This window comes from Neoarthrinium moseri, assembly GCF_022829205.1.
Source record: "Neoarthrinium moseri strain CBS 164.80 chromosome Unknown scaffold1_Wmoseri_CBS_16480, whole genome shotgun sequence".
NCBI lineage: Eukaryota > Fungi > Ascomycota > Sordariomycetes > Amphisphaeriales > Apiosporaceae > Neoarthrinium > Neoarthrinium moseri.
In genome coordinates, this window is record NW_026055115.1 from 500933 (window position 1) to 513604 (window position 12672).

The 12672-nt window shown below is 56.5% G+C and overlaps 7 protein-coding genes across 7 annotated transcripts; 4 read left to right on the forward strand and 3 right to left on the reverse strand.

Moving 5' to 3' along the window:
- Positions 1–1022: 1022 nt before the first annotated feature.
- Positions 1023–2124, reverse strand: JN550_000143 (uncharacterized protein; the record flags this gene model as incomplete). The annotated part of the gene is made up of 4 exons (XM_049312626.1): positions 1023–1172; positions 1226–1769; positions 1820–1901; positions 1962–2124. 4 exons carry the CDS (start codon positions 2122–2124, stop codon positions 1023–1025), a joined length of 939 nt encoding a protein of 312 aa, XP_049177432.1.
- Positions 2125–2944: 820 nt separating this feature from the next.
- Positions 2945–3654, forward strand: JN550_000144 (uncharacterized protein; the record flags this gene model as incomplete). Its single annotated transcript, XM_049312637.1, has 2 exons — positions 2945–3068; positions 3143–3654. The coding sequence occupies 2 exons, from the start codon at positions 2945–2947 to the stop codon at positions 3652–3654; spliced, it is 636 nt and encodes a 211-aa protein (XP_049177433.1).
- Positions 3655–3790: 136 nt separating this feature from the next.
- JN550_000145 (uncharacterized protein) lies at positions 3791–4270 on the reverse strand (the record flags this gene model as incomplete). Its single annotated transcript, XM_049312648.1, has 1 exon — positions 3791–4270. One exon carries the CDS (start codon positions 4268–4270, stop codon positions 3791–3793), a length of 480 nt encoding a protein of 159 aa, XP_049177434.1.
- A 1094-nt stretch (positions 4271–5364) lies between these two features.
- Positions 5365–7902, forward strand: JN550_000146 (uncharacterized protein; the record flags this gene model as incomplete). The annotated part of the gene is made up of 2 exons (XM_049312659.1): positions 5365–7770; positions 7828–7902. 2 exons carry the CDS (start codon positions 5365–5367, stop codon positions 7900–7902), a joined length of 2481 nt encoding a protein of 826 aa, XP_049177435.1.
- Positions 7903–9190: 1288 nt separating this feature from the next.
- Positions 9191–9836, forward strand: JN550_000147 (uncharacterized protein; the record flags this gene model as incomplete). Its single annotated transcript, XM_049312670.1, has 3 exons — positions 9191–9200; positions 9456–9593; positions 9673–9836. The coding sequence occupies 3 exons, from the start codon at positions 9191–9193 to the stop codon at positions 9834–9836; spliced, it is 312 nt and encodes a 103-aa protein (XP_049177436.1).
- A 594-nt stretch (positions 9837–10430) lies between these two features.
- Positions 10431–11182, reverse strand: JN550_000148 (uncharacterized protein; the record flags this gene model as incomplete). Its single annotated transcript, XM_049312682.1, has 2 exons — positions 10431–10776; positions 10998–11182. 2 exons carry the CDS (start codon positions 11180–11182, stop codon positions 10431–10433), a joined length of 531 nt encoding a protein of 176 aa, XP_049177437.1.
- Positions 11183–11447: 265 nt separating this feature from the next.
- Positions 11448–12323, forward strand: JN550_000149 (uncharacterized protein; the record flags this gene model as incomplete). The annotated part of the gene is made up of 3 exons (XM_049312693.1): positions 11448–11804; positions 11867–12131; positions 12271–12323. The coding sequence occupies 3 exons, from the start codon at positions 11448–11450 to the stop codon at positions 12321–12323; spliced, it is 675 nt and encodes a 224-aa protein (XP_049177438.1).
- Positions 12324–12672: the final 349 nt, after the last annotated feature.

The window sequence follows — 12672 nt, forward strand, 5'->3', positions numbered from 1 at the left end:
CCTAGCCTCAACTCAATGGGGCTCCTAGCGCGGGCATATGAGCAGACGTGATCTGCGTATGACATCCACCGCGGGTTGCTGTGTATTGCCCTATAGCTATGTGACACCTTCGAATGCGCAATGTCCCACTGATATCCATACGATTCCATCCCAGGATCCCTCTAACGACCTGCTTGACGGCTGGGAGAAGGGAAAAATCAACACGATGCTACATGGGTGGGCACAGGTCGAATCCTTGAGTTGTTGAGCCTTATCGCGCTGCGACATGTCCGAAGTCGGCAACTTCCGATGGTCCGGATTCATAGGTTGGAGATAAATCTGTAGCTTCACCAATATGGCTATCAAGATCTCTGTGCCTGCCTGGTGTCTCCTGTACCTGGTTCACTCGTCTCAACTTCGGACATCATATCATGACAAGAAATCTAAAAGACCGATAACGTCATTTGCGGATCGGGGTTTTGGATGAGAATCATCACCAATTGATTATATTTCAGAAGAATATATACAAGCACAAGTGTTCGTAGTTGTCATCGGGAGACAGCAAGTATGGTTTTCATTTGTTTCCGTTTTCGATACATAGTAAAATCCATAGATAACTGGAGCGTCGGTTAGAACACAGCATGGGCAGAGGCACATATGTGGCAGTCGTCGGCCGAACCAAGTTTATGAGTTTGGTACTGTTTTTAAGCTTGGCTTATCTGGTGTAGCTATCAAAATTTCCCCTCTTATATAGCAGTGACGCAGACTCCAATGGATCTGGTACCCAAGTACCACCCAACAGACACCAAGTTCACTTGTATTATGCCCTAGAACGCTCTGTCCACGCAGACCTGCAGTTGTCCCCGGCGTATATCATTCACGGGTATCTGCTACGGCAGTGGCATGAGGAAGCCCTGGACTATCCGGCTGCACTGAATCCCAAGTTCGTATACATGCATCGGAACCATAAGTCTCAAGGCAACCTCCTTGCATCGTCGTGAATCGGTCCCACGTCAAAGGTCGGTCAGACTCCGATAATGCGTCTAGAAAGCAAAGACCTGGTCTTCCAGCTTGCTCACTGGCCGAGCCTTCTTGAAGCCCAGGCTCTCAGCGGCCTTCTTCAGGCCGCTAACCATGGGCGGGGGACCGCACATCAGAAGCTTCACATCATCCGCGGGCTTGGGCAGCAATTTCTGGAAACCTCGTGTTAGCTAGGTCCTTCACAGGAGAAACAAAGAGAGCATACGGTAACCATGTCGGCGGTGACGTATCCAACGCCGCCGGTCCATCCCTCCGGGGGCTTGTCGAGCACGTAGTGGACCCTGAAGCCGCTGTCCTCTGCGGCAAGAGCGTCAAGGTCCTCCTTCAAGAGGATATCCTGAGGGGAGACGTTGGCAAAGATGAGGTCGATCTGGGTCTTGTCGCCGGTGGGTCGTCCTCGGATCACAGCCCGGATGATCTGGAGCATGGGTGTAATGCCAGTACCGCCGGCCACCATGCCAAAGTGTCGTACCATGTTGGGAGTGTAGACGAAGGCACCCTTGGGGCCCTTGACCTTGATTGTCTGACCCACGGTCAAGGAAGCCATGTGCTTGGAGATGTTTCCGGTAGGGTACGACTTGATCAGCAGATCAATGTAGCCAGGCTGGTGGTCGCCAGAGATGGGAGTGTAAGATCGCACAATCTCCTTGGTGCTGCCATCGGGCTGGGGGCAGGCGGCACCAATGGAGATGTGTTGGCCGATGGGGAGACCGAGAATCGAGGTCGGGGTGGGGAGGTTGAAGCGGTAACTGCAGATGTTAGGAAAGACTTAATGGAAATCAGTCAATGCAATGCTCACATGGCCGTGTTGTGCGACAGTATCGTCTTCTCCTTGAGTTCGAGGTCTTGGAACACATCCGGCTTAAGGAACTTCTTGGGAACTATCGGCGCGCACTGTCAGATCGATGTAGTCTTGCAGGGGACCCAAGAAGCACACTCACGTCCTGTAAAGTATCTGAATGCACCGAGGACAAGTCCCAGAATAGCCGCAAAGGGGGCCCATTCCTTCTTCACGATCACGGTGCCGAAAATCAAGAGACCAACGGGAATGATGATCCCGTTGATGTTCTGACTCGAGGTCAGCGAGGCGGCGGGAGAAGTCATGTTGCAAAGCTCGCCCAGGCGTCAATTGACAGAAAGAGTCCAGCTGAAAACAGGGAGGTAGTGGCAGGATGCAACCCGATCAAGAACTGAGTCGGGCAAGAATCGCAGGTCGCAACGGCGCAGCGAGTTGGTGAAGTGCTCCGCTAGCTCGGGGGGAGAGATGGGCGCAAAAAGAAGGGGACGGGAAATATTTCATACTGATCAGCCCACTCGAGCCCGAACTGTTGAGAGCTCCCACTCTTGGCAGGACGGTGGGAGTCGGAACCTGACGGGAAGCCCTTGGAAAGCGCCCGAACCCCCGCAATCCAGTCCAGTGCGGTGCGGCAGACCCCCATCCCTGCCAACTGGAATCTACCGTGCGTGGCTAGCATGTCGAAACAGAGTTTAGCTTTCCAGGGGCCAGCGTCACCAAGGGTTGTGTTACCCAGCGTGGCCTTTCAAAGCATTGATATGTGTATTTTTAGAAGGGAGCGTGAAGTGACACAAAAGGCCATATAGTTCGGGCTTTATGGATCTGGTTATAGGAATGCTGCGAGAACGAGTCTCCCATTTCGAGTAAGCGCATGTAGAAGAAGGCCATCTCACTTACACGCGCCGTGCCCCGAATCAGGTGACCAGGGGGCCGGTGCGGCGTACCCAGGAACCCCGATGGTGGGCTGTTTTGTCCCGCGACCTGGAGTTATTCCCCGAACGGCTCCCGCTCGCAGTCCAAGGTGCACCTTGCAGTTGACGTGGCGCCTGTTTGTCTGCTCGGCATTCTGGAATTCGGCATTTCGCCTAAGGGCGCCTCTCGAGTTGACTCCAAGTCGCCATTCCCAACATGGGCGACCTTCCACCCGAGGCCGAGGCCCCGTTCCCTCTCACCGATGTGGACAAGTGGGTTCTCTCACAGACGGATGAGGAGTACAAGTATCACGACTGGAATGAGTTACGTCAAATTATAGGTCAGTGGACCTGTCAGTGTTGCCTGGCGAACATCTCCATTTTTGACATTGTGACTATGGCTGAAGCATCGTAGGGGAGAACAACCTTTCCGTGTTGAAGCGTAAACCATCAGACCTCCGCAAATACATGAAATGGACGGCGGAGACGAAAGCCGAGTACGGATCTATGACCCAGTATCTGCTCGTCCATCGCCTCCCAAAGGCCTGGGGCGTCCCTCCTTTCACGCCACGCTCGAGTACGCCATTTAATGACCCTTCTGACTACCGCGTACTGGTGAATGACTGGCCGTACGGTCTCACACCTGACATATCACACATTGTGGTCTGGTCAAGAACCAGCATTGAGACGGATCCGGTGACGGGTGACATGACACCCAGGAGTCGACAGACAATTGAGGATTTTGTGAAGCGATTCTTTATTGACAGGCTCGACCCGGACGGGGAGGATCGAGTCTTGTGGTTCAAGAACTGGGTCGCACTTCAAAGCGTCCGCGCCCTGGAGCACATCCACGTCATGGTCCGCAACGCCAGCCCCGAGCTTCTGGCCGAATGGGCACAGGAACTGGATTGCCACCGCTTGCCATAGAAGGGGATGAATTCGACTCAATATTAGACAGCCCGTTGTTGCCAGCCTAGACCTCCAGAAATTATAGATTGACTGATTCCCTTGAGGGACCGTGTCGCCAAGCACATGCAAAGAGTCGTGAGATGCACAACTAGAATCAGGCAGCCCGGCGCTGCTTGCGGTTTCCGGCTTGCGGCTGAGGTGCGTCTTCCTGCTGCGGCATGCCGCCCGCCATGCCTCGCGCCGCACTCAGAAGCCCCCAGCCCTTGATGACAGCAAAGACGGGGACAACGGCCCAGAGAAACCAGCCCCAGTTGCCGAAGAAGCCGACGGCGAGCACGCATGCCCAGGTGACCCAGACGATATCCCACATGTACTCGGTCAGACCAGGGGCGCTCAGGTCCTCGCCGGCAGTCTTGAGGGTGTGGCCGTCATACTTGGGGCGGCCGGTTGACTCCAGGATGTACTCGCAGACAAAAGCCGGGATCGAGAGCACAACGTAGAGCAGCAGAGACCGCCTCCGGAAGAGCAGGTTGAGAAGCACAAATAGCGAGTTGACGATCAGGGTCCCGAGATGCAGGTTCTTCAGCGCCTCGGCGTTGGACTTGGCCCTGTCCTTTCTTGCCTTCTGAGCCATAATGAGATTGGTGCGCGAGGTGAGCGTGCAGATATCCTTGGGCTGCGGCAGGTGACGAGGGGAGTTCCAGAAGCAGAACGTAAGGCAGTTGGTTGCGGGGTTTTCCTTGTGTCAACAGAGGTGTGAGATGCCACAGTTGAGTAGGTATCACAATGTGCGCCACTGGAAGCAGGTTGCTGCGCCGTACACAGGTTGACTAAGGTACAGTAGAGAGGTATGGATGAGGCTGAGGATCGAGCACGAGGTCCAAGTGGTGGCTGGACCCGGGGCCCGAGTGGCTATCGGGGCTACCAGGGGGCTATCCAGTGGCTATCCAGTGACGGTTGGAGGCTAGGCGCTGCTGTTGCTCCGCCAGGCGTAGCGGCCCTGGTCGGCTGGCCTGAACGAAACCGCCTGACCAATCACAGCGCCCGCTCAGCCTACAACCACAACATCGCGAAGCTCGGACGACAACCAGGAAACGCCTGTCACATCCCACCTTGTGTGAACTTCGTCGAGCCTCACAAGTTCTCGTGGCCTGGTCTTTGTGTGCCGCCCCGACAGACCGTCTCTCCGAGGGATTCCAAAGACTGCATTCCTCCCCCGACAGGATCACCGCTGGCGTGGCCCGTCTGCCTGTGCCTTTGCCATCCGCGAGCACGCCATGTGTTGAGAGGAGCGTCGTATCGATCCCAACCTTTCCATTTCCTTTCACGCCCACGCCCACGCCCAGTCAAATGCCCGTTCAACGCAGCCACGACCCGGACGCTGCGCCAGCCTTCTCTTCTCTCCACTGCACCGGGCCTCTGCCACCCTGCAGGGCTACCGCTTGAAGCCTTTACTTTGGTTCCCGAAAAATCAGTTCATCATTCTTCGAGCATCGTAATTCCAACAACAGACTGCCCCTTGGCCATTCTCCGTGAGCCCAGCCCGCCCTCCATTTACTACGATCAGTCGGCCGCACCTGAGGGCCGCAAAGACTGCCTGCATCCAAACCTATATTGCGGGCCACGATTAGCACCTCCTACACCGACAGTTTCCACTGGCACCTCATGGCCATATCCATATAGCTGCCGCTTGCACGCACTGCGATCCTTGGGAGGCTGACTGCCAGCATGGCCCCGACAAGCGCTGCCGTTACTGGCCAGCTGAGGCAGCTTGTCTACTACCACCTCGACAACATATCCTACGACAACGCGCTCTTCTTTGCTGAGAGGCTCGCCGCGCACGATCCCCGTTCGAGCGAGTCCGCCTATCTCCTCGCCTTTAGCCACTTCCGACTGGGAGACTACCGGTCGGCGTACGAGGTGAGCAAGGCCGCCGGGTATCGAGGGGTGCATCTCGGCTGTGCCTATATATTTGCGCAGACCTGCCTGGCCTTGGAACGCTACAAGGATGGAATCACCGCCCTAGAGAAGTCGAGAGGCCTGTGGACCAACAAATTCAGCTTTGGCAGGCACAACGGATCTACTCGCTCGCCCAACCCGGATGCTGCCAGCGTCGCCTGTCTCCTCGCCAGACTGTACCGGGCGTATGACGACAAGAAGAAGGCGATTCTGTGTTTTGAAGAGTCTCTAAAGATCAACCCTTTCATGTGGGATGCCTTTACTGCCCTGTCCGATATGGGCGTCAATGTTAGAGCGTCGAATATCTTCAAGCTGAACGAGTCCTTGTTGGGTGGCCTGGACTCGGAGTTACCGAACGGCATACTGTCGGAACAGAAGGACAACGGCCCGGTGAACCCTTTGGAGCCGTTGCATAAGAAATCCTCGCTTCGACCTACCGTCTACGAGGCCGCGGACCCATTTGACACGCAGCGCCAGATGTCTGGAAACGATGTGCTGAGCGCGAACAACCTGCTGTCCGCGTCAACTACAGAAAATGACTTCATGTCAAAGATCAACGCGGCGCGTTCTAGGATGGCTGCCAGCGTTGTCCCGACGGCGGATGGCATGGACACGCCGCCTTCCATGCACAGCGATCACCCTCCTGCTGCGCGAACCGGGTTTCACCCGGAGCCTGCCCAGGGCGCGCCAAGGAAGACCAGGAACGCGCAGGCCGTCGAGCCCAATCTGCTAGAGGCACCCCCTAAGATGAGCTACCGCCTGGGATCACGAAGGAACCAACGCGTCCAAGAGAAAGGGCAGGATGAGCCGTTGGCTGAGCCCATCCCCAGCATGTTACGAGCATCGGCGTCCGCAGTGGCGGGAATAGAGAGGAAAAGGACTGTATCTGGCCACCCTGTGCAGCCACGGCACCAATCCGAGGAGCCGGGCGCTCCCCCGCGGAGAAGCACAAGGATAAATATGTTCAAGGGCACCAATACCAAGGCCAATTCCGGAGCGGCGACCGTTGGACCGGGCGCAACGCGAGAGCTAAAGAAGGCTAGACCCCCAATCTCGCGGATCATGAGACCAAATTCGGCCGCCGGTGCCAGTGTCGGCCGAGCTGTGAGTGGAAACCGGAAACCTGTCGAGGACCATGGGATGGACGTGGATCATGCGGAAGCACCGCGAGTTAAGGAGCCGCCCCCACAGCCGCCCATACCCAAAGCGGTCGAGCCAGATACTATCAAGGTGGAGGAGAGTTTGAAGTACTTGCTCGACTTGCTGAAGAAGTTCGCCTCTGGCTATCTCTCACTGTCACAATATCAGTGTCACGATGCCTTGGCTATCTTCGGGTCTCTACCACGAGCCCATCAGGACACTCCATGGGTGTTGTCACACGTTGGGCGGTCATACTACGAGCAGGCAGCGTACGCGGAAGCCGAGAAGTACTATAGGAGGTTGCGCATCCTGGCACCCACGCGGCTCGAAGATATGGAGGTCTACTCAACCATTCTGTGGTTCTTGAAGAGGGAGACGGACCTGTCATTCCTCGCGCATGAGCTTATTGACTCATCCTGGCACTCTCCACAGGCATGGTGTGCCCTCGGCAACGCGTGGTCCCTCGCCCGAGACCACGAGCAAGCCTTGCGGTGTTTCAAGCGGGCAACGCAGCTCAACCCCAAGTTTGCCTATGCATTCACCCTGCAAGGCCATGAGCACGTGTCAAACGAAGAGTACGACAAGGCTCTTACTGCGTACCGCCAGGCGATATCAGCGGACCGACGCCATTATAATGCATACTACGGCATCGGCCGGGTGTACGAGAAACTAGGCAATTATGACAAGGCGTACACCCACTTCCACTCGGCGTCGGTCATCAACCCCACCAACGCTGTCCTCATCTGCTGTATCGGCAACGTGCTGGAGAAGCAGCGACAGACTGTGCAAGCGTTGCAGTATTTCACCAAAGCGACGGAGCTGGCGCCGAACGCGGCACAGACGCGGTACAAGAAGGCACGCGCGCTCCTCGCCTTGAACCAGCTCGACGCTGCCCAGAAGGAACTGGAGATCCTCAAGAACCTTGCACCCGACGAGGCGACGGTACACTTCCTACTGGGCAAGCTCTACAAGACCCTGGATGACAAGAGCTCTGCCGTGCGCCACTTCACGATTGCTCTGAATCTTGACCCCAAGGTTTGTTCCTGCACCTCTTCCTCGATGCGGCTCCAGAATAACTAACTGGCAACGTAGGCAAGTCAACAAATCAAGGAAGCAATTGAGAGTCTAGAGGACGACGACAGTTACGAAGATTCAATGATGCAATGATCCCTGTTTTCGGCAGGGAAAGCGGCTCCTTTTTGACATTCAAACATTTACAGCGGCATGAGACGAGTCGGCCTCGGGCATAGTCAAGGCGTACTCGAGGAGTCTGCGAGTCGTTCCCGACAAGCAAAAAAGTTATACCGGTGGGATACGAGACGATGAGACCAGGCAGCATGATTTTTATCAGTCGAGCATGAAATCGATGCGGCATGGCAATTGGCGTTCAGGGACAAACATTCACGAGGAGGAGTGCACAGCAAACGGCTGGATTAGGCTGCCCCGAGTTCAGGCAACCAAAGTGATTTTGTGTATAGGCAGTCGTACCGTACCGCATAGGAGGGTATGGATATGTACATTAGGCAGGATAGATGAAGTTGGGCCTGAAGCTGGGATACGGAGAGAGGTGCCAAGAGTCTTGTCTCTCTGGATTATCGTAATGAAAGGATACCCACAGTTACCAACACAAACAGTTTGCGCTCTTTTGGGGGGGATGATGAGTCTGTGATATAAATGTGGAGTGTAGTCGTCCTCACCGTAGCCCGGAGGAGCTAGGTCGCTTGGTGTTCCATGACGAATTGCCATCTCCGTGGGGATTAGCGGTGTTGGCAGTATCACGGTAGGAGCATTGTGTTCTTGCCTTCGGTGACAGCACCTTTGGTCAGCTAGCATGCCAGGTACCTGTGTACATGTGTAGTCACGAATATACCTAGGTACCTATGTAGGTAGTATAACAACGTAGGAAGTAACAGCCTCGACTCTGGACTGGAACAAAAAGGAGCGCACGGACCGCCCGGCCAATAGCGCCTTGGCGCCTTGTCAGATATCGATGCGTTCCTAGCTTCTAGCGCGGGGCACGGGCCATTTTTTAACTCGGGCTGCTTGGCCTAACGAACCACCCGCAGAAAAACATGGAGTAAAGCGCAGCGTTCCGGCGGCCAGATCAGACGCCCAAATGCGAATTAAAAAATCACCCCAGGAGAGCGCATTATTATCCCAAATCAGCCAGGCAATGGCCACCCCCGAAACGGACTAGCGTCTCAGCACAGCACACCCGCACCGCAAGGCACGCCCACCCCCGGGGCACCAGATCAGCCAGCGCAATCAGTAACCGCCCCGTTGGTCACAAATAAATACGCACTCCCCGATACCTCGACTTTGTCCCTTTCCCCCCTCCTTTCCCCTTTACAGCAAGCCAGCAACTTCATCAACAAAACCATCGCGTCATCCGGCATCTTCATCAACTTTCATCAACCATCTCCATCTACATCCACACCCAACCTCTACATTCAAGATGACTGGACGTAAGTTGCATCCCATGCATTTCCATCCATGCACACCTTGCCGACGCGTTCTCGCATCGCGCCGGGTCGGCATCGCGTGTGTTTATAGTGGTGGTGGGGTTTTCGGCGGTGGTGATGGCTTCACACTACCCACGTGACGCGTCTCACCTCAGGTCCCCACACTCCAATACCACAACGCGACATCGCGATTATATCCTCGCCTCCCCATACCAATTTTCTTGTACTCCAGACAACTGACATGTCTTCTCATCACAGGCGGCAAGGGCGGCAAGGGCCTCGGAAAGGGTGGTGCCAAGCGTCACCGCAAGATTCTACGTGACAACATCCAGGGTATCACTAAGCCCGCCATCCGTCGTCTCGCTCGTCGTGGTGGTGTCAAGCGTATCTCTGCCAGTAAGTCTCTTCACCTCGTGGTCCCGCATCACAATACTCCGATACAGACAACAGTATCTAACATGCTCCCTCCCTGCAGTGATCTACGAGGAGACCCGTGGTGTCCTGAAGTCCTTCCTCGAGGGTGTCATCCGTGACGCCGTCACCTACACCGAGCACGCCAAGCGCAAGACCGTCACGTCGCTCGACGTCGTCTACGCCCTCAAGCGCCAGGGCCGCACCCTGTACGGTTTCGGTGGTTAAGCGGCTCCCTCTCGGCTGCATGGACTGCACACTCGATCCCTCCCCACTCAGCCCAACCATGGTACCGGTATGGGCGGTGGAGGATCGGCTTCTACTTTTGATTTACGGAACTTCTGGCATGATACACTTTCTCACAACGGCGTTTTGGTGGTAATTCACACTCGGAATAAGGGTCACGCGTATGATTTGACTTTGCGAATGGCGTATCGAGTTAATCCGGCGCGGCGCGCGTCTGGATGGAGGAACTGAACAAGATAGCCCGCATGCTACATGACACTGAATATATTTGCGCATTGCCCAACGGCGATGCTGCTATGAACAACAGTTTGACGCGTCTTCCTTCTGTGATATCACTTTCGATCGTCAACCATAACGTAACTCAGTCTCTGGCTTAAGTCAAGTTGTATGTGCAAGTGATGTGATCTTCTATTCCTTGCCTCGACATGTAGTAGTAAATCCAAAGGTATCTACACAGGACAGATGCATGACATGCCCCCCAAAAAACGCCAAGAACGCCTCTGATCTCTCTGTGCCCGTGAAGATCTCTACCTTTCCTCCTTTCTCTGCGTTCCCGGTCCCCCGCATTCGACTGCCCTACAAGTACTTGCGGCCGGCGGCGGCGACGCGCTGGCGGAAGACGGGGCTGGTGACCTCCATGTTGACGCGGTAGAAGGGGCTCATGGTGGCCTTGACCCAGTTCTCGTAGACCTCGACGAAGAAGCTGCGCACGGCCTCCTCGGTCTGCGGGCTGGTCGGGTTGGCGGCGATGCTGGTCGAGGCCCGCGACGACGACACGGCCGCCGCCCCCGCCGCCGCCCCCGACGACGACGAGCCCGAGTTCGGCAGGATCGGCTGGTGCAGCAGCAGGAACTTGGCGTTGCTCGGCGTGATGAAGCACGACATGTACGAGTTGAAGAACCGGTCCACGTGCTTGAGATACCTGCGGAGGGAGAGGCCTTGGTGTCAGCAGATGATGAGGTGTGTAGGTGTGTGCGTGGTTCATGGTTATATGGACTCTTGGAGCGCTTGCGGGAATGGGTTTCTGGGAGTAGCGCTCTTTGTCCCGTCTCGGCATGCCAAAGCGAGTTTGCGTGCTTCTTCCACCTCGCAAGAACAGCACTTGGGTAGGGAAGGGATATATAGGGTGTGCATGTCTCTTACATCTGTCCGGTCCCCCACTGCACCTCCTCGACAATGTCCAGGCTCGAGTGGGCGATGAACTGGTTCATGTGGCGGGCCTCGTCGCTGAACCGCGACTGGCCGTCGCCGCCCTGCTTGGACGTGCCGAACTCGTGCTCGAACAGCGGGTTGTCCTGCGTCCCGATGATGACGAAGTAGTACGACATGCTGGGCGGTGTCTGTGTATGTGTGTGTGTATGTGTGTATGTATGTGGCTGTCGTCGCCGTTTCTGTCCGTCCGTCTCGCGATCGTCTTCCCCCGCGCGCGCCCCCTTGGCGCCTCGAGTTCCGGGATGTTAGAGAATCGCAGAGTCCGCCGTGGCTTCCGGTCTCCCTCTTGCTGATCTCTGGGCCCTTGCGCCGGGGGGGTGTGAGTTGTGAATCGGGTCGTCTGTTGCGCGGACGGGGGGGGGGGGGCGGCCGTCTCCAGGGATGCGCTACGATGGACGGACGTATGAGGCCGGGCGCCCGCCGAGACAGCTGGAAGAGGTGAGCTGGAGTTTTAGCGGGGCCACAGCCCAGGGGACAGGCGGCCAGGCGGCCAGGCGGCGCCCCGGGGAAAGAGAGCGCTGGTGGACAAAGTGGAGTCTCGGGATGCAGGGTGGCTCGTGCACCGGATGGCCCGACTCTGTGGTGAACTTTTTGAGCTCCAGCGCCGGAAGACGTCTGAGAGACGCCCCCTTCGAACCCGGAGCGCTGTACACGAAGACACCTCTGGACATCCACGCACACCATGTTCGGATTCGGCGCATTCAGGGCGACGAGCCCCATGTCGGGAGGGCTGCTATGGTGAGTCTCCCTCGTTCCCTCCATCGCTTCCACCACCCACACCGAACCACCACCGCGACCAGAAGCCACTGACCGTTGTGCCCCCCCTCGCGTGCAGGAAGATCCCCTGGCGCCTCTCGCGCTTCCAGAAGGCCCGCCAGCGCCAGCGGCTCCGGGCCGTCGACTCGGTGGTCGCGACCCTCGACGCGGCGCTGGCCAAGCGCGGCGAGTCGCTCAAGAGCCTCAAGCTCTGGAAGGAGACCATGCCCACCGAGGCCGAGATGATCCCCCGCGACAAGTACACCATGTTCGACCGCAAGGAGAAGAGGTATCGGAAGGGCATCCACAGTGAGTCTCTCCTTTCTAGGCTTTCCTATGGGGATGGACTGCGGACAGACGTTGGGGCCGGACGAGATGAGATCTGGGGTCCAGTGGGACGGGCAAACGCTTCATCAGGGGAACATTCTACTGACGTTATCTATTCCAGAGCTTCCGAAGTGGACGAGAGTATCGCAGAGAGTCAACCCCCCGGGTTACTAAGGCAATTACGGAGTATTGGGCATTGGGGAACTTGGTGGTGGCAGCAGCAGCATATTTGTGACGCTTCATGGTCAGCGTTCAACCACGGACACTGCCATAGACAATGGGCGGAAGCGGACTCGATCCAGGACGACGCGGGAAACAACAGACACAATAGACTTTGGCGTTGGTTCTTGGCTGTACAATACTTGTAACTCACATCTAGAGCTTGGAGAAGCAAGAGCTCTCGTGTACATGAAATGAGATGGATTCTACTATCAAGCTGGCCTATGTCACACATGTGTAAGCTTGGCATCTCCGCTTCAAGCCCACTAGACGAGATACGGGGCTCGACAACTGGTCAGATTCA